Consider the following 27,525-nt stretch of genomic DNA (forward strand, 5'->3'; position numbering starts at 1 on the left):
TTTTAAATATACAGACGTGGATCCAGCTATATTTAAAGGGGGTTCCAACACATGCAAGTCATGTAAAAGGGGGGGGGGGGGTGTTCCAACAGATGTCCCTATATATAAGCATTAGTTGTCAAACAAAAAAACAAAAAGGGGGAGTTCCAAACTCTGGACCTCCACCCCCCCCCCTTTCCCCCGTGGATCCGCAATTGGTATATATATATATACGTACTGTGTCTAGCCTAATCACATTAGCTCTTATTATACAATTGTCATCTAGCTTTTCATATTTCACATTATAAATTTGTATCATGTTGTCCTCAGCATTGTACATTATTTACATATATGTAATTATAGAATTTTGAAGATGCCAAGAAGAAAAAATTGGAGAGCAGCAGAGGCTAAACGTGGTGTGAAGAACCCAAAGAAACAGAGACTGGCGAACTGACTGGCCCCATTAACAGTACACAAATTGACCTTGACATGGGTGATACTGACACCCTCAACAACAGTAACTCAAATAACTTGGGGGATACTGACCTCCACTGAAATTTAAACAACAGTATCAATAGATATGCCTAACAATCTTCTCGAATTTATACTGAAACAGTTATTCTGTCACATAATCAAAATGAACAATCTGAATTGAACCAACTTGAACTATCGGAATTGAACCAACTTGAACTATCGGAATTGAATCAACTTGAACTCTCGGAATTGAATCAACTTGAACTATCTGAATTGAATCAAAGCAGTTACAATACTTATGCAAAAGAAACTTATCATAGCTCTCATAAACAAACAAATATTCTGTCAAATCAATCGACCAATAGATATGCAAAGAAAGATTCTCCTAGTAATATCGAAAATGATCTGTTGCAAAACCAAAGTGAATAATATAAAGATAATTCATAACAAGTAGTATAAAAATGTCAATTCTTTTAATGCCCACTTTCTTAAATTTGGAACATTTGACCAGTATGCTACAAAGTTTGATGGTCAAAGCAGGGGCAACCAATGTACTTGTAATTGCTTAGTTTTTTTTTTATCACTGGCAACTTTAAATTTTGATCAAAACACACTGGACCTGGATTACATTTTAGATAAAGGAGATGAAATTTACAGGAAGCATGTTCAAAAATTAATTATACAGAAATAATTTCAAAAGATGCTTTTAAATTTTGATGAAATTCCTGTCAAGATAGAAATTCCGGAAGGAATTTTTTTAATTAACAAACAAAATATTCTGTTTGGTATAGCTTTACAGTACCAAGAGTTGACTGGATATCTCACATTACAAGAAGCAATTCAAAATTGTACAAAGCAGTCAAACAAATTTCTCATTATGATTGGAGCCATATCTTCGGCAGTTTGTTATTATAATCATGTGTACTATTTTTTGACACTCATTTTCACTCAGAATGTACACTGAATAATCCATTAGTTTCCTCAGGCAAAAATATCTTGTCAGTTACTTGTATGCTTTTTACACAAGTTTACAAATTGATTTAGACTCACAATATGAAATTCTACCTGTATGCATCAGTAGTAAAGATACAGAGACAGATCTTATCAAGCAGATCAAGAACTATTTTGAAGATTAGAAACTAAGAAAAACAAAACCCAAAAAAGTTTTTTACCAGTATATAAAATCTTGTGGCCAGGAACATTCTGTTAGCACTGACAACGATGATCAAGCAGTTCAGTCCAAGAGTCAAGTTTATACAAAGGTACCCAAATTTGTCTATATGAACTACTACATGCAAAATAGAAGAAAAAATAAAAATTCAGGGAAAAAGAAAGACAAAGAGACTTAAATTCTAAAAGAAATGTAAGAAAGGGCGGAGATTTAAAAAACAGAACTTACTGCTAAAAGAGAATTTAGAAAGAATGAAGATTTCAAAAAGATAGAACTTGCTGCTAAAAGAGAACTTAGAAAGAATGAAGATTTCAAAATGAGAGAACTTGCTGCTAAAAGAGAAATTAGAAAGGATAAAGATTTCAAATAGAGAGAAATTGCTTCTAAAAGAGAAATTAGAAAGAATGAAGATTTTGAAAAGAGAGAACTTGCTTCTAAAAGTGAAATTAGAAAGGATGAACATTTCAAAAAGTGAGAAGTTGCTTCTAAAAGAGAAATTAGAAAGGTGGAAGATTTCAAAAAGAGAGAACTTGCTTCTAAAAGAGAGGCTAGAAAGAAAGGTGTTTTTCAAAAGAAATGAAGCTAAAAAGAAAAAAAAATGCAAGACAGGATGAAGAGTACAGAAAACATTAGTCCAAACGAGATTTCAACAAAAAACAAGATCATAGGTCAAATCCAGAAAATTAAGAAAATGAGCGTTTGGCAAAACAGAGTTCTATACGGAAAAACTTTATAATCAATCAGTCAAAAGTACTAAAAGAAAAAACACCAATTTTACATGAGAAAGAATTATAAAAGAAAAAAAATTCAAGGTATAGTCCTTGATGCATGCATAAGAAATTTTGAAACAAAAATGAATGAAGGTCCTACATATATGTTATAGATAATGCATATTTTAAGGTCTTTCTTGTGGTATAACACACCTCGGGGTCAGTTTGATATTATATTCCAATACAAGGAGCCTAAATAGTAACTACTGTGTCCAATATATTTTTAAATATACAGACGTGGATCCAGCTATATTTAAAGGGGGGTTCCAACACATGCAAGTCATGTAAAAGGGGGGGGGGGTGTTCCAACATATGTCCCTATATATAAGCATTAGTTGTCAAACAAAAAAACAAAAAGGGGGAGTTCCAAACTCTGGACCTCCACCCCCCCCCCCTTTTCCCCCGTGGATCCGCAATTGGTATATATATATACGTACTGTGTCTAGCCTAATCACATAAGCTCTTATTATACAATTGTCATCTAGCTTTTCATATTTCACATTATAAATTTGTATCATGTTGTCCTTAGCATTGTACATTATTTACATATATGTAATTATAGAATTTTGAAGATGCCAAGAAGAAAAAATTGGAGAGCAGCAGAGGCTAAACGTGGTGTGAAGAACCCAAAGAAACAGAGACTGGCGAACTGACTGGCCCCATTAACAGTACACAAATTGACCTTGACATGGGTGATACTGACACCCTCAACAACAGTAACTCAAATAACTTGGGGGATACTGACCTCCACTGAAATTCAAACAACAGTATCAATAGATATGCCTAACAATCTTCTCGAATTTATACTGAAACAGTTATTCTGTCACATAATCAAAATGAACAATCTGAATTGAACCAACTTGAACTATCGGAATTGAACCAACTTGAACTATCGGAATTGAATCAACTTGAACTCTCGGAATTGAATCAACTTGAACTATCTGAATCGTATCAACTTGAACTATCTGAATTGAATCAAAGCAGTTACAATACGTATGCAAAAGAAACTTATCATAGCTCTCATAAACAAACAAATATTCTGTCAAATCAATCGACCAATAGATATGCAAAGAAAGATTCTCCTAGTAATATCGAAAATGATCTGTTGCAAAACCAAAGTGAATAATATAAAGATAATTCATAACAAGTAGTATAAAAATGTCAATTTTTTTAATGCCCACTTTCTTAAATTTGGAACATTTGACCAGTATGCTACAAAGTTTGATGGTCAAAGCAGGGGCAACCAATGTACTTGTAATTGCTTAGTTTTTTTTTATCACTGGCAACTTTAAATTTTGATCAAAACACACTGGACCTGGATTACATTTTAGATAAAGGAGATGAAATTTACAGGAAGCATGTTCAAAAATTAATTATACAGAAATAATTTCAAAAGATGCTTTTAAATTTTGATGAAATTCCTGTCGAGATAGAAATTCCGGAAGGAATTTTTTTAATTAACAAACAAAATATTCTGTTTGGTATAGCTTTACAGTACCAAGAGTTGACTGGATATCTCACATTACAAGAAGCAATTCAAAATTGTACAAAGCAGTCAAACAAATTTCTCATTATGATTGGAGCCATATCTTCGGCAGTTTGTTATTATAATCATGTGTACTATTTTTTGACACTCATTTTCACTCAGAATGTACACTGAATAATCCATTAGATTCCTCAGGCAAAAATATCTTGTCAGTTACTTGTATGCTTTTTACACAAGTTTACAAATTGATTTAGACTCACAATATGAAATTCTACCTGTATGCATCAGTAGTAAAGATACAGAGACAGATCTTATCAAGCAGATCAAGAACTATTTTGAAGATTAGAAACTAAGAAAAACAAAACCCAAAAAAGTTTTTTACCAGTATATAAAATCTTGTGGCCAGGAACATTCTGTTAGCACTGACAACGATGATCCAGCAGTTCAGTCCAAGAGTCAAGTTTATACAAAGGTACCCAAATTTGTCTATATGAACTACTACATGCAAAATAGAAGAAAAAATAAAAATTCAGGGAAAAAGAAAGACAAAGAGACTTAAATTCTAAAAGAAATGTAAGAAAGGGCGGAGATTTAAAAAACAGAACTTACTGCTAAAAGAGAATTTAGAAAGAATGAAGATTTCAAAAAGAAAGAACTTGCTGCTAAAAGAGAACTTAGAAAGAATGAAGATTTCAAAATGAGAGAACTTGCTGCTAAAAGAGAAATTAGAAAGGATAAAGATTTCAAATAGAGAGAAATTGCTTCTAAATGAGAAATTAGAAAGAATGAAGATTTTGAAAAGAGAGAACTTGCTTCTAAAAGTGAAATTAGAAAGGATGAACATTTCAAAAAGTGAGAAGTTGCTTCTAAAAGAGAAATTAGAAAGGTGGAAGATTTCAAAAAGAGAGAACTTGCTTCTAAAAGAGAGGCTAGAAAGAAAGGTGTTTTCAAAAGAAATGAAGCTAAAAAGAAAAAAAAATGCAAGACAGGATGAAGAGTACAGAAAACATTAGTCCAAACGAGATTTCAACAAAAAACAAGATCATAGGTCAAATCCAGAAAATTAAGAAAATGAGCGTTTGGCAAAACAGAGTTCTATACGGAAAAACTTTATAATCAATCAGTCAAAAGTACTAAAAGAAAAAACACCAATTTTACATGAGAAAGAATTATAAAAGAAAAAAAATTCAAAGTATAATCCTTGATGCATGCATAAGAAATTTTGAAACAAAAATGAATGAAGGTCCTACATATATGTTATAGATAATGCATATTTTAAGGTCTTTCTTGTGGTATAACACACCTCGGGGTGTCAGGATTGCCCAAAGAAAGACCTCCCTCCGATCGGTCTTTCATTTGATCAATCCTGACACCCCTCGGGGTGTTATACGACAAGAAAAACCTTAAAATATGCATTATCTGACTTATATACCGTAAACAAATATTATTTTCTGCAAAGATTTGTAAGATTTCCATCATATTTTACCGACCACACTAAAGTGGGATATTCTTTTCTGATCCGTACTGGTTTTAATACGCCCTACGGCTCATTTGAAACGTGAAATAAAACTCACTAATTAATCTAGATATAAGCTTTAGCATTCATTATCCAGTTACAAAAGAAATATCACTAAATGCATGAAGCAAGACACAAATGAATAGTTACGGTGTATGAAATATACAAGTCACTTTGTAAGTAATTTATTTTCAACTTATTTTAATAAAGGGGAATGCTATGTTTTTTCTATTTTTTTGTGACATTTTCATCGCGGAAAAGCAGATTATTTTTCAACAGTTTTTAACGAGCTGTTCAGAATTATTGTTTTCACTTTTGAATGACATTTTTTTAAACAGAGAACTTAATCAGAATTAAACATCATACTCCCCCCCCCCCCCCCAAACCCTATCATAAAGCACGTGGCTGTTATTCTATAGAAATTAAAATATTTGGTCATTTGATCATTTGATAGAGTAAAAGGTAAAGGTACCTATAGATGTATTAAATTCAGAAGTGACACGAATAGAGCACGAAATACTGATACATGTACATATAACACGAAAAACGAATATCCATAGGTCAATGTATGATTTCCAATACAGTGTGACGCAATACGATTTTCAAAATCCTACACATGAATTTGTTAAATCTGGTTTGTTTTATAAGTGTTATGAAGGGTTTTGCATTATCAAATTCATCTCAAATATTGTCCCTTTATTGTAGCGATAAATTAACAAAATTTCACATTATTTGTTTCGGACGTTAAAATGTGCGTCCACGACTTTTTTGTGTAATTCAGGCTAAAAACAGATGACAGGATTGTTTATGTCTTTATCCATAGCACGCGATACTATCAAACGAATTAAATGTTTAAGTAAATTATAGTTTGCATTTTAATCAAGGTAAATAATGACCTTATACAGGTCATTATTTTCTGCCTTGAAGCAAATTTCGTTGAAACTTGGTATCGTCCGGGTTGATTCTTCAAAAGAAAGACCTGACGTTCTGAAAGAAAATAACTCCACATAGGTATATAAATGTACTTCATGTCATCAAACTTGGTTCTGTGATTCTGTAGTAAATGCTAAAACTGTAAAAATGAATACTCGCGCTAACATGTCTCATTGCTTTACTAATTTTAAATCTGTACAGCACATTAAATGGATGTGCCACACTTTTCTCGATGCAATCAAAAACAAAAAAAAATCTTCGATTTTCAATAGCCAATAAAATGGGATTTCCTCAAAGACCAAAAGAACTAAATTTGTATCGTTTAGAAGAGAGACTGTTATCATTAAGAATTCCTTTTATGCAGATTCGACAGTTATCGGTTAAAGGCAATGTTGTAAATGTGCCTGTTGAAGTTCGACCTACAATAAATTCACTTCCACATACATTAGAGAAATTGGGTACAATATCAGTTAGAATGAAGAAGAAACTGGCATTCAAAAAGTGTGATTTTAGTGAAAATGTCAGACCATTTGCTGTTATTTGTGCATTGCATTATTTGAAGAGAACAAGTGACTTGTACAAGTCTTCCGGAATAGAAATAATTGAGGATTGGATTACAGAAATAGCAAAAATAAATGAAGAAGAAACACAGAATGAAAAAAAATAGTACGGAACAAGAGGATAACCAGGATCAAAATGATACAGATGATGACTCCGATCATTTCAGTAAAGTAGATGAAAATGAAACATGTTGGAAATACAGACACACTGTTAGATTACATTCCAGACGACAATCCACCATGTGAGACAGGTTTAACTTTTGCCCCTGGTGAAGGTCAACGACCAACTAGCCTCTTCCAACTATATTTTGTGGTCAAAGAAGGCCAGATATCAAAGAGAGGTCTGTTTCTGTTCACTATACTGATATTGTCAAATTTGAACTAAGGTCCATGGATAAGCGAGTAGCACAGTCTGTACCAAACATATTTTTCAAGTTAAAGAAAATTCAGTTGAAAACATAAATGATAAGCTCAATCTTGCTCTAAGAAGGTGTCAATCAGATGGAAAAAATGGACAGCAAAAGATGTACTGAATCCTAACACTGTAAATGATATTGTAAGATTTGATGAAGGTTATTATATCTTTAGAAGTTTAAGAAACTCTCCAGTATACCTTGAAAAGAGGAAGAAAGATTTGTTTGCAATGATCAGGCAGTTGGGTCTTCCAACATGGTTTGGATCTCTTTCATCTGCAGACACTAACTGGAAAGATTTATTACGAATTCTAGGCAAATTAAATGATGGCAAAGAGTATACTAACAGTTAATTGGAAGAAATGAATTGGAGTCAGAAATCTAAACTTGTTCAGAAAGATCCTGTGACATGTTCTAGATATTTTGATTATCGTGTCAACTTGGTGTTGAAAAGTGATCACAATCCAATTGGGAAATTTACAGATTATTTTTATAGGGTTGAATTTCAAAAAAGAGGCTCACCTCACATTCATATCTTGATCTGGATTGAAAATGCACCAGAATATGGAAGTTATTCAAATGAAGATGTAGTAAAATGTATTGATAAATATGTCTCCTGTTCATTCTTGGAAAATGACACTAGTTTAGTCAAATTGAAAGTCCATAAACATTAAAAAAACATGCAGAAAAAAGAGTCATCCAATCTGTCGTTTTGGTTTCCCTCTTCCACCTACGAAAGAAACAGTTATATTAGAGTCATTGAAAGAAAATGATGACATTGAAAAGTTCAAGGCTATATATAAAGAGATACAAAATGAAATTAATTCACTTTACAGTTCTGAAGATATAGACCAGATGACATATAAGATGTTTTTGGATGATGTGTCACAAATGAATGATGAAGATTACTTAAAGGCCATTAGAAGCAACTTGAGTGGTCCCAAAGTTTTTCTCAAACGAAAACCATCTGAAGTCCGTGTTAATGGTCACTAGTACATAAAAACTGTGTTGGTAGCTTGGCAAGCAAATCCTGATTTACAGTTTGTTATAGATGCATTTGCCTGTGCAGTGTATATAGTATCATACATAAGTAAGTCACACAAAGGTATGAGTGTATTACTAAGACCAGGCAGCAAAAGAAGCACGACAGGGAAATTTAGACTTGAAGCATCAAGTAAGACACATTGGGAATTACTTTTCAAATTCTGTTGAAACAAGCGCACAAGAAGCAACATACTTACATTACAGATGCCTTTAACAAAAGCTACAAGACAAGTTGTATGCATTAATACATCTCCACGACACAAATGGACTTTTCTCCTGAAGCATTCATCAGCCCTAGAAAAAACTAGGCCCAGAATCTACTGAAATTGAATCAGATAATGAAATTAAGCGATACTCGCGTAGACCAAAACAACTTGAAAACTGGTGTCTAGCAGACTATGTATCTCAGCTTGAATTACAGTATCCTAAACATCAGAGTCCTCAGACCATGAAAATGAAACAAAACAGCAGGAAAATGAATCTGAAAGTGAAAATGAAAATGAAGAAGCAACTGAAGAAAACAGTTACAAAATCAATTTAACCTTGAAAAATGATATAAGAATATACCAAAGAAAACCACCCAAGGTAATAAGATATGTTAAAAACAATTACAAGACTGACTCTGAAAACTTCTACAGAGAACAATTAATGTTATTTTATCCATGGAGAAATGTAGTCTCAGATTTGCAATGTGGGCATGACATATATGTACTTAACTGTTTCAAGACTCTTGAAAATAAAGCTGAACAATATGAAGGAAAAGTAATAGATCTAGAGAAAGCTATAGAAGAGGCAGAAAACGATTGTAATGAGAATGATCAGGTAGCACCTGACACCCAGCAAGTAAGTAGAAATGGAAGATGCTGAAATAGGCCCAACAGAATCTGAGTAGTATGAGCATTTCAATCCAGATAGCCCAATAGAACATAGACAATATGATATGTCCCGTGAAGTTAGAATAGAAGCAAGAACAGTAGAGCTGACAAATCATGCCAACAGAATAAGTGAGAGTGATTATTTTACATTGAATAGATCCTTGAATAAGAAACAGTAGGAATTTTTCCAACATGTTGTCATGTGGGTTAAAACGAAACATGAACCATTATATACATTTTTGACATGTGGAGCAGGCTGTGGAAAATCTGTTGTTGTCTAAGCAATTTTCAAGCTTTACACAGACACTTAATATGTTCTACTGAAGGCGAGGATCCTGACGATATCAGAATTCTTCTTTGTGCTCCTACTGGAAAAGCAGCTTATAATATAAATGGACTGACCATTCACAATGCTTTCCAGATACAACCAAATAAAGGACTTGATCAGTCACTGTCTTGTGATGTCCTCAATACTCTTCGAATGAAATACAGAACTTTGTCTCTGATTCTGATTGATGAAATTTCAATGGTTGGTAATAAAATGTTCTGTTTTCTTGAGACAAGGTTGAAAAAAATCAAGTGTAGCAACTGTTCATTTGGTGGTATGAGTATCATAGCTATTGGTGACTTTTTCCAAATCAAACCTGTATTTGACAGTTGGATTTTCAATGATCTTAGTTAAGGATAAACAACATTAGCACCAAATTACTGAAAATCATTATTTTCTTATAAACTTACTGAAATAATGAGACAAAAAGATGATTTAGAGTTTGCTCAGTTACTAAATAGGTTGAGACAAAATCAGCTAACTGAAAACGATTTTACTGTTCTGAACACCAGAACTATTTCAGTCAATGATTCTACATACAGAACTAATGCTACTCATTTGTTTGTTGAAAATGCCTTAGTGGATAATTTCAATCTGCAATACATATCGAAATTGTGCTCACAAAAAATTAAAGTAAAAGCAGTTGACACAGTTTGTGGAGATTTACCTATATCTGAAAATCAAAGTTACTTAGCTCTTTGCCTGAAAAACAGTCTGATACGGCCAATCTTGCAAAAGAAGTAGTATTATTATTTGGGATGAAATATGATCTTGGAGCAAATATTGAAGTCACTGATGGTCTTACAAATGGTTCCACAGGTGAACTAAAATTGATTAAGAGTGAATCATTAAGGCCAAGTATTGTTTGGGTTAAGTTTGAGGATGACAGAATAGGTGTAAATAACAGAAGGAAATATGCCCACTTGTATTGAAAAGATGCGAAAAAGTTGGTTTAATTATTTATTACAGATTGTCATATCTCAAGTACCAACATTTTTCTGTAATGTAGTTTCCACGTTCCTAAACCAATATACCATTTGTTTTCAGAAGTCGATTACCAGATTTTAAATTACTTTAAGATATGTATACTTTTTAAAGATTCAATGTCTGAGAAGATGTATATATATGTATGCATGTCTCCACTGAATTAATTGAAAAAAAGCAAATGCTTCTTGAAAAGGTGGTTTAATGCGTTTAATGGGGAGGTTCTATCTTACGATACATTTTGTTTTCACAAAATATTATATAGAATGCTAATATGGATATGAACGTTGTTGTGTTCATCATATGGATTGTGAACCTTGCTTTAATTGTCTCGACTGCTTTTCTATTCATGATTTATTTCATGTTGATAATCATAAAGATGAAATTTTACTACAAATATCACATAAACTTGACATTATCAATAATCCATGAAAATGAGGTTATGGTCAGATTAACCAAGCCAGACAGACATGTATACCTTATAATCATTACATACATTTGTCATGTTTGTAACCAAATATAGTTGATATATTGCTTACAAGAAACAAACCACGAAAACTTCATACTGACCAATGAAGCATGAATATGAAGTCAGACTTAAATGGACCCTGCCAGACAGACATGTACACCTTACAACCATTCCATACACCAAGTTGACCTATTGCGTATAGTATCTTAAAAAAATGTGCTTCTACTGAAACTTAACATTGACCAATGAACCATGAAAATGAGGTCAAGGAAAAATGATACCAGACAGACATGTACACCTTACAATCATTCCATACATCAAAATAAAGATGACCTATTACTTATAGTATTAGAAAAAAAAGACCAAAACACAAAAACTTAACCTTGACCATTGAACTATGAAAATGAGATTAAGGTCAGACGAAACCTGGCAGATTGACATGTACACCTTACAGTCATTCCATGCACCAAATATAATTGACCTTACGTATACAGTATTTAAGAAATTGACCTAATCATGTAACTTTAACATATATCACTGATCCATAAATGAGGACAAGGTCAGATGCGCCCTGTCTGACGGACATGTAGTCCTTGCAAGGAACACATATACCAAATATAATTATCCTATTACTCATAAAAATTGAAAAATTCATATAACAAAAACAATTAAAGAAATCAAACATTTGCTGAACCATGAAAATGAGGTCAAGGACAACGGACATATGACAGACGGACACTTCATAATATAAGACATCTGTATGCTAGGTATGAAGCCTTCAGGTTCACTACCCTCTGAAATATAAAGCTAAATACAAATAGTTTACGCCGCCACCGGATTGTACAAAAACGGTAAACTCTGACCATTTGCAATGCTGTTGAAATCTTTTAAAGTCTGTCGGACAATGGGTCTGACAGACTTGTCCCTCTTGTCAGACCCTTAGAGGTCTTGCCAGGCATACACTTTATTTTATATTCAGCAAGTCCTGTTCTCGTATGCATCATTGAAGTCATTCTAATTATTATAATAGACTAGATAAAGGCAAATACAAAAAATACTGGACTCCGAGGGAAATGTCTAGAAGAATATGTCCACAAAGTCAAGAATTCCTCAACACAATCAACAAACAGAATAAATGTCACATCTCTCACTTAATACAGGCTTTTTCAACAACAAAAAATTTACGTGGAACCCTGTGTCTAGCCTGCGATTGCTGCTGTCGGTGTAAAAGTGTTATGTTGACTTAAAAAGTGAGTCCATTTATCAGTAAAATACAGAATTTAAAAAAAAAATATTTTTCTTTAGATGCTATTTCTTGTTCTTAAATTAGCTTCTGTCCAAGTTTCATAACAATCCATGAAGGTTTACAAATTGATCATGTCAAAAAAATTTAATTCCAGACTGTCTGTAAATGTTAACTGTAAAAAATGAAGTCCATCTATCAGAAAAATACTAAAAATGAAAAAAATATATTTTCAAAGGTTTGCTTCAGAAATTATCTCTTCTGTCAAAGTTTTAATAACACTCTATGAAGGTTTACAAAGTCATTGATGTGTAACAAACTTTAACCCCAGACAGTAAGTCCATTTATCAGTAAAATATGGGGAAAAAAATAATAATTTCGAAATTTTGCTCATGATACTGTATTTTGGTCATAAACAAGCTTCTGTCCAAACTTCATAAATTTCCATGAAGGTTTGACAAAGTTATTGATGACTGAAAAACTTTAACCTCAGACTGAGCCTGAGTGTTAACTGTGGTTAAAACATGGAAGATGTACACCTCTCACCATTAACCCTTTTTCATACTAAAACAGTAACTCTTATACACATCCTAATCACCAAGGACGTATATGTTAGTTATAAGTCCTTGTAATCACCAACACAAGAAATGGATAGTCATTGAACCAGAAAAATAAACCAACAGCAACTTCAAAGCATTATATATTTTTCATTCATGCTATAAGTTTAAAACATTTTAGAATTAATGGGACAGATACATTTTCTGCTGATTTCTCACTTCCAGAGAATGAATGCTTAATTGTTAGCAGACAATCATTACAAGCAGGGCATAACTGTTTAAAGGTAATAATAAAGCAGAAAATAAACCTTTGATAGTTGTAACAACATGCAATGAGCTTTCCCATTAAATATTCTAAAAAAGGGGTTGATGGTTACCTTGTCAAAGACACCCCCCCTAAGAAAATTTTCAAGGAAATTTCAATCACTCAGATGCTTGATTTTAAACCCCTAATGCCAAATCGTGCCATATACCCCTTATTTTTATATAATTGGACAAGGAAAGACCCCTCAGATAAAAAAAAGTGGGTACCCCTCAGATATATTTTGTGCCAATCGGTGCCCTAGGAAATGGCTTTTAATACCCATCAGAGAAAAACATACATCCCTTCTCGGATTTTAAATGGAATGGTCCAATAAAGAGGGACCAATGAATCACTTGTAAAAATAATTTAGAACGGAACGTTTTGTGAATCGTAACCAAAAATTAATCGGACAGCCAGATGACCTGGTCAAACGGCTAACTCGTTGTCATTTACAAGTTTTTATTCCTTGACAAAAACACCGGTAGACGAATAGTCGGGCGCAGCCATTTTTTAATAGGTGCGGACGTGTCTCCAAATGTAAACACTCGCCTCTGCAGATCTCGGCCCCTATATCGACGGACAAGTTATAAGGAAAAGACATCTAAGTCGATGAAATCCCTATCTAATGTTTCGAATTTAGTGTCATTTTGTTTTCGTATTTAAAACTGAGTTTCATTGTAATATTATGTGTTGAAGAGACGTTCAAGAGATTTACAAGAACGTAGGTACGAAATGTGATTAAGGACGACTCGAGTGTACACATCGATTGATCATGCGCAATTACCTGATGCACTGATACCCGGATGTCAACTTAGGCACTGTTCGTTTCTACTTGTACGAAGTAATGCGGGACCAGTCAAAATTATTTGTTGACACTGAAATTGGACTTTTAGAAGAACTTTTATCGGACCTAAAAGATTAAAATTGTTAACCGGACAAAGAGTCCGACATGATAGCTATGTCACTTGGAATGCGTCATTTTTTTGTCAATCGGATCTGACGATTTTCAACAACTCTGCCTTTGTCACGTGACCAATGTCTTGACCTTAGAATTTTCCCGTCGAACTGTACTAGATTTGACCGGGCCAGTTATGTATAATATAACAGAATAGTCTAATACATGTAGATAGGAAAGACAATTGAAGTTCTCGCGTTAAGTGACCATGCATGGCACCACATATTGCTAGGACGTTACTTCATTATCTGCAATAACGCACATAGTCACGTTTCTAAATCCTTGAAATTTACTTTTCGTATTCAAGTTAAATTTACCGCCAAACAATATGTATGCGCCTATTGCCAATTGACAAATATAAACTACGTGTAAATAGAAAGTTCCGACAATGAAATATTTCATACAATTGTTCTTTAACATCAATATCAAAAGCACAGAATATAAAACTCAGTGTAAGACATTCTATTGAGCACTATTTCCTATGTGCAACGTCATTTATTTTGAGTTGTTCGACGATCATTTAAGGTAATTCTCAACATGTTTTTTGTTTTCCAGAATTAAAAGCATGAAAAAAATGTCTAATTAGTTATAAATAACCTACTATCACTCTAGATTAAGGCAATGTCACCTTTTTCAGTAGAGGAAAAAAGCAAATCTGGTGTGCTAGCATAGTTCAGCTTAACTGCCCAAAAATTGGACTCTAGTTTTTGACATTAAAAGATTATTTACTTACAAATCCAAGACCTTTGAAAGAATTCAGTTTCCGGTTCGTCCAGCAGCCGAAAAACAATTCATAAATCACAATGGATACATTACATGAAGTTGTTGTTAGTCTGAAATCCAAACGTATAAAGGGAAAATACCACATATTCACTATGTTGCGTTAAGCAGAGTAACATCTTTAACTGGATTACAGATATTAGAACTCAATCAAGAAGCAATAGCTGTAGCAGAGTGTGTTCGACAAGAATTACACAGGTTAAGGACAGATGCAACTCTACAGTTGTGCTTAAAGCCATTGTATAACTTATCAAGTAACTATTTTAAAGGCCATTGCATGCTCATTTTAATGATCTAAAATCACCCTAACATCTTGGATGCTGATGTTATTGGTATTGCTGAATCAAGACTTATTTCAACAGATGAAAATGATGATTTTTATGTGCCTGGTTTTGAACCATCAGTTCGCTTAGACCAAAGGAAACAAACTTTAATATAATAACACCTCATGGATTGGTATTATATTATTGAACTGATTGTATTCTTCACAATACATTCACTTACTCAACTCCAACTTAAGAGTTTGTAAAAGCAGACATAATATCACACAGCAAAGGTAATTTTCAGGTTGTTTTTGTTTACAAAGCACCAAACTGCAAATTGCAACAACTGAAGGATAATTTACTTGCAGACCTTCTTCCTGGTGTGTATTTAAGTCACCAAAAATTTTCATAATGGGAGACTTTAATTTTGATTTAAACACAGGAAACACTATTTTTTTAACGTTCATGAGAGATAAATTTTGCTGTTCACAAATTGTGTCTAGAGCTACTACATCTTATGGTGTAACAGTGGTTTGATTCCGCCAGTGTACTTTATCCGGAGGAAGAAAATCCCCAGTGATTTTTATCCACCAACAAAAAATCACTAGGGTTTTTTATCCGGGTCCGGTGTAAAACATTCACCAGTCATTATAAGGTTCTAAAAAGGTTTTTTTGAAGGGGAAATATATATAAAATGTGGCTTAATAGTTTTTAGTGTATTTGAAAATTGCATAGTTGATTTATGTAAAAAGTGGAGAGCTTTCATCCAAGGAATGTTCACACTAGTGTTTTTAAACCAGGAATGATTACACTAGTGATTTTGTACCGGAATGATTGCACTAGTTATTTTATACCCGGCGGAATTAATTACACTAGTGCTTTAGATCCATTCATTGATGAAGTGATTAGTACTCATTTTGAACTCACGATAACACAATAATGCTTATTAACGAATGAGATTTAAATAATTTTCCTATGCAAATCAATAAAATCATATGCTTTTAAATTGTCACTAATTGTAATATTTATATTTATTGGATTGCCGAAGTTTTTCTATGTATTTGCTTTTCGGTTGACTTGGATATTAAATCATATCTTCTATGTCAAAATTAAAGGATGCTTCTGTAATTGAAACTTTATGTGAGAACAAATCTGCTCTTTAAATTTGGTTTGTATCAAGTTCAATGTCCTGATCATTGATAAAGTATTTTGAGTTATAGAAATATCCTCCTCATCATCATCAATATTATTTACTAGATTGACTTAGATTAATTAAACTGGTTCCTTGAAAATCATTTAAATTTTAACCCATTTGTTTATGTAAACAATAAACCGGTCTAATATTAACAAAACAACGATATCAAGATCAACGCTTTCACACTATTTACATCCAATATTCTCTAGTGAAAAACAGTTACCCGGAATAAATACACGGCGGAATGAAAGTACGCTTACAATGGCACATTGTTGGACTTAATTTTCCTTAATTTTGATAGTAAGGTAAATTTTGAAACAGATGTTCTTGATTCCTTTTGGTCAGATCATAAAGTAATTTATGTGGCCATAGAAACACAATGATTCAGTGTAATGATGATTTTATGTTCCGATACCAGCTTTATTTTTTCTTTGTTTGAAACGATGAAAAATTAAACCCACTGAAAAAATATGGCACATTTAAGGTTGCTGAAAATGCAACCTTAAATGTGCATGGAGTGGTTTTATAGGAAAAATGGTTTTCCACTTCAACAGATTTGCCTTTTCATAAATAGGAATAGAAATGAGTTCTTTAAAATAGTGGGCTTCAAGATTCCTGATATCCAATATTACCTGTATAGAAGAAAGCTTCTTAACAAAGCTTTCTTCTTAATAGGTGCAGTGGGTTAGGGTAGCAGAGGTACAGAAATTTGAAAGTGTGTTCCTTTGACTTCCATAAAGCAGTAAGACCCTTGCTGGTAGGTCAACCATTTTGCTATGGAAGAGGAGTAATAATCCATTTATTTCAAATCAATAATGATTGGAGACATTACATTTTAGCACCTTTACTACCTGAATACTCAATCTAAATTATCAGTGGAGAGTGTCGTGCACTTTGCATGTGAACACTCCTGATATTTACTTCAATTATTGTTTTTTTTTATTTTTATATATAAATATGCATGAAATATTTGTTTTTGAACACAATCAAAAAACCATCTCTTTAATAAAGCTGTAAAATAGAGGAGTTTTGAAGACCACAAGATCCATGTCACATTTCTCTTCCTACAAAATTATTAATTTTAACTTGCTGTTTGATGAACTATGATTAAATCAGCAAAATGTTTATGAATGTTAAAATCCTTGCTTTCAATTCTATCAATTGTATAATTAACCCTTATTATGTGCATTTATTTATTGTAATTTTTCATATAGATAACCTGATACTTATTTCATTACTTTTGTTCAATATATATATTTTACTAAACATTTATCATGTTTATGTACAATTTTCTTTTTATAATGCCAAATTTATCTCCCTGCATATTTATCTTATCCAATATTCATTTACTACAAGAAATGTTCTCATGTTCGTGTATCATCAGACAAAATAAATCAGTTTCTGTATGATAACCACGTATTTTACTTTAATATAACTTGAAATTCTTCAAAATGTAAAAAATGCATAAATCTGACATTTTTGGTTTCTTAGGATTTGAATTGTTTGCTATACTAAGTACAAGTTTATCAAAATGTGTAAATCATTAATTCATGGAAAGGGATGAATATTGAAAAACAAATCAACTATTGCATTAAACTGTTATTTTACTCAACTATTTGTTTGCTTACATTGGATATCTTTGTAGTAGACATTTATAAAACAGTAATTAATGAACAATACATGTAAACATTTGCTTTATAGAGTAGAAATTTGTGAACATTGATGATACTGTATTATAATAAGCCAATGTAAAGTAAATTCAGTAAATTAACTGCTGAAGAAAATTGGAATTATACAGATTGTTTCAGTGGTTGTCATATTTATATACAACGATAACATATGGAGTAAAATCTTTAATCTTACAGTAATGAAAATCCACTAGAATAGATATGAATGAAATTTAAAAACAGAAATACTATAGTTTAACTCAGTATACAATGAACAGAAAGGAAACAAAAAATGACAAATACTTTGACATAATATTTGTTAAATGCCTAAGAGAAAATGAAATATAGAATCTAGACTTTTTAGTTGAAAAAACTGCTGAAAATTCTTCTCAATAAGTGTTTCCTGCAAATTAACTTCAAGACAATTTAAAGGTCACGTTATGGAGACCATTCTCATTTTCTCTATGAAATCAGTGTGTTGCCTTTCATTTATACTGTCACTTACTGTCATATTTTGACTTTGAAAATGTGTTGTTATAGAATGTAAATATTGTTCTATAAGTGAACGGTTTAAATGCACATTTTGTACAAATAAAACATGCATAAGACAATGAATATTTTAATGCATCAGTTGAAATATTTGATGGTTTCACTTTCTTCATAATAAACACAATTAAATTTGATATCTTTTATTATTTTTCTCACTCCATTCAGTTTTGGAAAAGATAAAAACGAAACATCCAGTCAAGAAGAAAAAAAACAATGAGTCATAGACAAACATGGTCACAACTTAAAAATGACAAACATATTGGCAGCTTCACACATGTTAGAACTACTATAAAGGATGTCTCTATTTGATGAGTTCTCTGTGGCTCTCCTTGTTCGATTAAAGTAATACCTATGCATTTTGAATCTTAATTCAAAAGTCAGGTCAACACTCTTAAAAGATGCTAATCTTGGGTCCAGGAAAAAAATCTACAAAAAGATTGACACAATTCTGTTTTCAGTCGCCATAATGATCAGTAACTTTGCTGTGACAACCATTTGAAAAACTTCTAATAAACATGGCAAAATCAATTAAAGTTCCCTTGATGATCCTTTACCAGTAATGATATACAAAAAATATATAAAAATATATGTCCATGAGACAGGAGCACGGTATACTTAAAATGTGTGTTTTAACCTTGAAAACTTTAAATGATAAACGGGTTGAAAGCAGTTAAATTCATAGGAACGATTAGATTTTGGTCAACAGTTTCCTTTAAAAAAAAGTATTATTGTTGCATTAATTGTTTCATGTATCAATTGTAAACAAAAATATCAGGTGAGCGACACAGGCTTCTTGGAGCCTCTAGTTTAAGCCTGCAGAAGGTAATAAAATAAACAAGCACCCGAGTTTCATTTGATATGGTCCACTCATTTACACAGTTTAAATCACCTATTGTTGTGCAGACATCTATTGTCAATCTATTGTCCAGTTAATCAACACAACTCACTACAATTATTTCCATAGGGGAACATCTCAAACATTTTTACAAATTTAGTTTATTTTGACACCTACTGTGGGAACGCAAACTAGAGGCTCTAAAGAGCCTGTGTCGCTCACCTGCATCTTCAACAATAGCCACTTTTAAAAAATCATCATTAAAGGGGAATGACTCTATTTAAATATATTAAACTGACAATTTCAGTCATGTTGACATATTTGTAGATCTTATCCTGCTGATAATTTTCCTAATTAAAGTTTCTATTTATCTTTTATAGTTTTCAAGATAAAAGGCAAAAAATACAAAAAAAAAAAAAAATCTTCCAAGAACAATAACTCCAATAACGAGTCGACTGCAGATTTCTGCCATTTTGGCGTATTTGTGGATCTTGTCTTGTTGATCATTTGTTCTATTTAAAGTTTCTATCTATTTTCAAGATATTAGGCAAAAATCGGAAAATTATCCTTAAAGGCCAATATCTCTAATAACGAGTCGACTTAAGATTTCGACCATTAGGCTTATTTGTAGATCTTGTCTTGCTGATCATTTTTGATATTTACAGTTTCTATCTATCTAATATAGTTTTTTTAAGATATTAGGCTAAAACGCAAAAAAAATGGTAAAAATCGTCATTATAGGGCAATAACTCTAATAAGGAGTCAACTGAAGATTTCTGCATGTGAGAATTATTTGCAGATCTCGTCTTGCTGATAATTTTTGCGTTTTAAAGTTTATTTCTATCTATTATAATTTTCGAGATAATAGGCAAACAAATATTAAAATGGCAAAATTCATCTTTTCAGGGCAATAACTCCTATAAGAAGTCCTTTGACATTTTTTACGTGTATGAACAACAGGTAGAGCTCAACAGATTTTCTCTATTTATAGCGGTTTTCAAAATAATAGGCAAAACTTGTATTTTACCCCTATGTTCTATTTTTAGCCATGTCGGCCATCTTGGTTGGCTGGCGGGGTCATTGGACACATTTTTTAAACTAGATACCACAATAATGATTGTGGTAAAGTTTGGTTAAATTTGGCCAAGTAGTTTTAGAGAAGATTTTTGTAAAAGTTAACGACGACGACGACGGACGCCAAGTGATGAGAAAAGCCCACTTGGCCTTTCGGCCAGATGAGCTAAAAAGGAATCTCAAAATCCAGAGAAGTTTATAATTTTCTGGAACACAATATGCATTCAGAATTTAATGTTCCATTTCCTCCCATGCCTTAAAACTTTTCTAGGTGCACAGGTTTGTCTGTACTCACCATTAAAATGTCTGGTGTAAATACGGCCATATTAGCCAAAAGGTAAGTTTTCGAATACACCGGTCTGCTCTTGTCACGTGAACGTTCAATATAGAAATATTGTCTTTTCGTTAATATACAATTTAAAAAAGTTTGTCTGTGCGGGTTCAAAAATTAAAGATAGACATTTTTATAAAGTAGGTATCTTTTTACTAATTTTTTTATACAATTTTAAGAAAAGGTCGTTTTTGACTATTTATGCCAAGTTGACTTATTTTAGGTCTTGTTCTGGTCTCTCCATCTGTTTCAAGAAAATAGAAGTAATCAAAAACTGCGTAATTGACAAAAAAAAAAAAAAACATTTCAAGGGCAATAACTCGTAAACGGGTCGTGCGATTTTTCTGAAATTTTAGAAGGAGAGAGACATTGTCCTACTGATTAATTCTACCCTATGTCAGATTTGCTCAAACTGCTTAAGATTTTGAGAAATAAGCCAAAAAAGCTTTGAAATTTACAAAAAAATGACATTTTATGTTAAATAACGCCAAAACGGAATATCAGATTTTTCTAGACATTCTGCAGGAAATAGACATTAACCTATTGATGATTTGAATAGTCAGATTTGCTCTATCTGCTTTAATGGTTGAGATATAAGCCAAAAACTGCATTTATCCCATATGTCCTTTTTTGCGACATCGGCCTTGTTTGTTGATGGATCAAGTCCTTGGTAAACTAGATTCCCTATGGAATATTCAGTTTAAGTTTGGTTACATTTGGCCCAGTAGTTTCTGAGAAGTTTTTTTTTTAGAGTTTACGATGATGCATGGACGACAGACGACCATGACTGACGCAAAGATATGGCAAAAGCTCACATGGCCTTTCATTTAAGTGCAATTACTCCTATAAGTAGTCGACAGACAATATCGGCTATGTTGACTTATTTGTAGATCTTGCTGATCATTTTTTTTTAAAGCAAACACCAATCAGTCAATCTATTTTTCTTTATCCGTCAAAGTTTACGCCAAAATATAGAAAAAAAATAGGTAACAGGGGTGCACACATTGAAATGTCTCGCATGCTTTACTGACCATTGATTTTATGTTAAAACTTAAAAGTCTTAAAGATAAAGGTTTAACTACAAGTATCACAAAAACTTAACATTTTTAAATATCCATGACAATGAGGTCAGGGTCAGATAAATCCTGTCAGACAGACATGTACACCTTATTAATATTCCATACACCAAGTATAGTTGACCTATTGCTTATAGTATTTGAAAAACAGAACAAAACTCAAAAACTTTAACATTGACCAATGAACCATGAAAACGAGGTCAAAGTGATAACTGCCAGACAGACATGTACACCTTACAACCATGTCATACACTAAATATATTTGACCTATTGCTTATTGTATTTGAAAAACAGAACAAAACACAAAAAAAACAAAAATATCTCAAGCAGTCGCTGAACCATGAAAATGAAAATGAGGATGAGGACAATGAACATATGACAGACGGACACTTCGTAACATAAGGTATATGCATACAAGGTATGAACCATCCAAAGTTATCTACCTTCTGAAATATATATATTTTTAGAAATAATTTACGCCGCCGCCGTAGACAAAAATCATAATTTAAGGGCAATAACTCCTATTAAAAGTTGACTGACAATTTCGGCCGTATTGACATGTTTGTAAATCTTGTTCTGCTGTAATTCATTCTATCTATTATAGTTTTCAAGATAATAGGCAAAAACGCAAAAATCGTCATTAAGGGCACTTGTGTCTATAAACATTGTCCAACGATTTCGGCAATATTTACTTATTTGAAGATCTGGTCTTGTGGATCATTTTCATTATTTAAAATTTCTCTATATATATATGATAGTTTTCAAACTAGAGGCTCTAAAGCATGTGTCGCTCCCTAGGTCAATGTGCATCTTAACAATGGACACTCTCCAACATTATGGATTAGAATAGAATCCTCTTTTTTGTTGATCTTTTATTGCTGATTATTTTTTTCCGTTTAAAACTTTTGTCTATCTTTAGTTTTTGCCCAAAAAACAAAAATTTAAAAAAAAAAGTCGTCTTTTTATGACAATCACTCCTATAAAGAGTCTACGGATGATTCCGGCAATGTATGAGCTACAATATATATGTAGATCTTGTCTTGCTGATTATTTTTGTTATTTAAAGTGTCAATCTTTCTTTTATATTTTCAAGATAATAGGCAAAAACTTCAAAAAAAAACATGGTAAAAATCGTCATAAAAGACCAATTCTCAAATAAGGAGTCGACTGACGATTTCGATCATCTTAACTTATTGGTAGATCTTGTCTTGCTGATCATTTTTGTTCATTTAAATTTCTATCTACCTATTTTAATCTTTAAGATATAAGGCAAAAACGCATAATATTGGGAAAAGTGGTCAGTAATAACTCCTATAAGGAGTTGTCGGATTATTTCGGAAATGTTGACTTATTTGTAAATCTTGTTTTGCTGATCATTTTTGATGTATAAAGTTTCTCTCTATCTAAAAAAAATAGGCAAAAATGAAAAAATTGAAAAAAAATCGTCATTCACAGCAACAACTACTAAAAGAAATCGCCTGACAGTTTTGATGTAAATTAACAATAGGTATATCTCATTATTCTGAACATTTTTGCCACTTCAGATGTTTTCTATCTATAGTGGTTTTTAGATAATAGACATAACTTGCATTTATCCCTATGTTCTATTTTTAGCCATGTTGCCCATGTTGGTTGGCAGACTGGGTCATGAGACTAGATATCCCAATGATGATTGTGGCCAAGTTTGGTTAAACTTGGCCCAGTAGTTTCAGAATAGAAGATTTTTGTAAAAGTTAATGGACGACGACGAAGGACGCCAAGTGATGAGAAAAGCTAACTTGGCCGTTTGGGCTAGGTTGGCTAATAAAAGTCAATACCGCAAAAAATTTGTAAAAAGAGTCGATTGACAATTTCGGCTATGATGACTATATGGTAGATGTTGTCTTGCTGATTATTTTTGCAATTTGAAGTTTCTCTGTATCTATTATTGTTTTCAAGAGTATAGGCAAAAAGGAAAAAAAATATATTGTAAATTTGGTCATTTAAGGGCAATAACTCCTATAGTAAGTCATCTGACAATTTTAAAGTAAATGGACAATTGGTAGATCTCAATAGTCTGATCATTCTTATCCTGTTATTTTTCTCTTTCTAATCTTAGCCAAACTTGTATTTACCCCTTATAGACTATTTTTAGCCATGTCGGCCATGTTGGTTAGCAGGTAGGATCATCGGATATGTGTTTTAAACAAGATACCACAATAATGATTGTGGCCAAGTTGGATCCAATTGGCCTAGTAGTTTCAGAGGCGAATACTTTTGTAGAAATTTACTGTTGACGGAGAACGACGATGGACAACGAACGCCAAGTGATGAGGATAGCTCACTTGACCCTTGAACCAAAGTTTACTATAATGTTAATTATATGCTTCATTCAAATTGCAGAAGTTTTCTAGAACAATATATACAAATGTAAAAGGCATCTTAACCAAGTATCATGCATATTTTTATCCCTTTCAGTACCTGTAAGTGAAAAGAGCACTTTCTTTGCCCCATATAATTTAAAATTTGTTGACATTTCAGTTGTGTTTTTCAATGCACATATGTAGCTTGATTGCCATCTAGCAATGCATTCCACTCAAACCTGTACTAAATGCCTCTTGTTTAACTTGCAGCAAGGAGAGAGTGTTTGCTACATGTTGAAGGCCACACTGTGATTTTGAGATGAAGAACAGCAATGAAAGCGCTGTGTCTTTGCTTTTTGGTATTTTTTCATGTGCGTGTATCGATTTTGTATCATAAATTTATACAAAGTATTTCTTCTCTTCATTTCCATAAACTACTTTTTAATAAAACATTTGTTAAGAAATGACCTAATGTAATAATTTAAATGCATAGATGTTCAATTCATATTGGCTGCTTCACAGCACCAATGAAGCTTTGATTATCACACTAAAACAATTCTGTGTTTAGAATACAAGATTTAAATCTGACCAATGTATAAAAGCATTCACATATATTTCTGAATATTTTGGAAGAATATTTTTTTCATATATATGAGTATTTAAAATCTACAACTTACAATTTATTATATGTATAAAATATATAAATTAATGTCTTTATACAATGAATGTGTACATAAGTCGGAAATAACTAAACAATTCTAAGACACTTCCTGTGTTTTCATCCCAACATTTTCAGGTATGACTGTCGTAGAAACTTCAGATGGTATTACATCATAGCCTAATTTTTTCATGTCTTTCATCACAACATTAAATGAAACTGTAATAAATCCTTGTGATCGAACTCTGGTCACTGCAATGGAGAGATAAAATAAATGTGTATTTTGAAAGGTAAAGAAAATCCAACAAAATGCAATAGCAAGTACATCAAATTTTCATTATTTCTACTATGTACGCATTTGTAGATGTACCTATATTTTTTATTATACTCTTTTGAATTTAATGAAAATAAATAATGGTTTCAAAATGTTATGCCTGCTGGATGTTAAGTAAACAACAATCAATCACATTGCATTTATCATTAAAAAAGAGAACAGTTTCATAGTCAACTGAAAAATGTTTAGAAGATATATTGTAAATTGTCCTTATAAAAATAAGACGAGAGGTGACATAAATGTCTATGTCACAACTGACCACACAAGATCAAAGGATGCGAAAACCTTTCAAAAAGATGAAATAACAAATGTCTCTGTCAATCTATAGATTTCATAAACCTAAGGAACAAAAGAATCCGAGTTCTTTCAGAGTTTTTATAAATAGAAATTGACTAATATAGCAAACAGAAATACAATATGTTTTAAAATCACATTGGCTAAAGATGTTCCATACCAGTCTGGTATTTTACAGGGACTTCATTTACCCTTCTTGTGTGTACCTTTGGAGAGTAAAAAATGTTTATGTAGTATTTGTATCTGTACAAACTGTGTAATAAACTGTTGACACAGAGATATGTCTCGCCTATCGGCATAACATTCAGAAAAAGACAATCTGATGGACAGCAACATTGCTTATCAATTCAGTCACTGGACCATGATCTAGTGAGCAGGGCCTGAAAATGGTCGACAAACTGAGATGTACAGACAGTAATGTAACTTTATAGAAAATATCGTTGTTAAGTGTAAATAGTTCCTATCAATACAACTTAAGCTGAAAAACTTAACATTGAAAATTGCTAATTAATTCAAAGTCACTGGACCATGTCCTAGGGGGCAGGGCCTCAAACTAATCTTCAAACTGATATGTACTTATAGTAATGCAACTTCATACAAAATATCATTAATCTATTACAAGTAGATCCTATCAAACTAACTAAAGCAGAATACTTAACATTGAAAATTGCTAATTAATTCAAAGTCACTTGACCATGTCCTAGGGGGCAGGGCCTCAAAATAGTCGTCAAACTGATATGTACTGATAGTAATGCGACTTCGTACAAAATATCATTGATCTATCAAAAGTAGATCCTGTCAAACTAACTTAAGCAGAATACTTAACACTGAAAATTGCTAATTAATTCAAAGTCACTGGACCATGTCCTAGGGGGAAGGGCCTCAACATAGTCGTCAAACTGATATGTACTGATAGTAATGCAACTTCATACAAAATATCATTGATCTATCACAAGTAGATCCTATCAAAATAACTTAAGCAGAAAACTTAACACTGAAAATTGCTAATTAATTCAAAGTCACTGGACCATGTCCTAGGGGGAAGGGCCTCAAAATAGTCGTCAAACTGATATGTACTGATAGTAATGCAACTTCCTAGTAAATATCAATGATCTATCACAAGTAGTTCCTATTAAACTAACTTAAGCAGAAAACTTAACAATTGTTGACGCAGTCGTCGTCGCCGGAAAAGCAATCCCTATGTCTCGCTACTTTCGTTGCAGGCGAGACAAAAATGGGGGCAATAAAAAACTATGTCAAAGAAAAACAAAAGTCAACGAAACACTACCAATACACAGAAAACTACAGATTGAGCAAAACAAACACTACAAAAAGAGATGAGCTTATGTGCTCCAGATGGGATAATCATTTTCTGTTCCAAGAGTTGCTAAAGGAAAGTGGAATTTGATGATGCATCAAATTTGGTGTTGTCACAAACAAGGACAAGAGGATTGTGGCTACGAAAAGAGGACAATAGTGTAGCTACTATAAGTAAAAGATATCTTTGGTCATCTATGACACAAATATTCCATGATGGTCAACCAAATCATGATGGTGTCCGTAAGACTTTCGAAATAAAGACTTCAACTTGTCATTAGCAAACCTTGCTTCAATAGCTTTCATGTAAGCACCAACCCTCTACCAAGGAAATCATGACGGGAAACAAAAGCCCTGGGATATCATATCAACTGGGAGATATATACTCCATATGCATGTACTGATGGAATGTTGCTACAAAGAAAAGAAAAGTTCACCATAGAAAACTTGAAATCCTTTCTTTTGTCATAAAGTTAGTATCTCAATAGACCTTCATTGTAAATTTCTAGATATCAGTCAAGATATGAAGAAGACTTTACAACTGTATCTGTGATATCCTTTATTTCAAGTTTAATGGGAGAGATGCGATCAGCATAGTCGGAGAACTTTGAATTATTCAGATCATATAGTGCAATGTGAAGTTAAATATTAATGCTAGCTTCTTTTCTTTCTTCTTATGAAGCTCCTGTATGAAATCTGCCTCATATGAAGAATCCATGACAACTCGCCCACTGCCCAATCGCCCTACT

At 32.5% G+C, this 27,525-nt stretch overlaps 1 protein-coding gene across 1 annotated transcript in view; it reads right to left on the reverse strand.

The window, feature by feature from the left end:
- Window positions 1-18,639: 18,639 nt before the first annotated feature.
- LOC127709738 (B9 domain-containing protein 1-like) overlaps window positions 18,640-27,525 on the reverse strand; it is a 68,617-nt gene continuing 59,731 nt past the window's right edge. Inside the window, exon 6 of the mRNA XM_052215412.1 lies at window positions 18,640-25,083. Coding sequence (XP_052071372.1) covers window positions 24,932-25,083 — 152 coding nt within the window. The 3' untranslated portion in view covers window positions 18,640-24,931. The remainder of the gene's footprint in view (window positions 25,084-27,525) is intronic.

Source organism: Mytilus californianus, unplaced genomic scaffold (assembly GCF_021869535.1).
Source record: "Mytilus californianus isolate M0D057914Y unplaced genomic scaffold, xbMytCali1.0.p SCAF_7, whole genome shotgun sequence".
Lineage (NCBI taxonomy): Eukaryota > Metazoa > Mollusca > Bivalvia > Mytilida > Mytilidae > Mytilus > Mytilus californianus.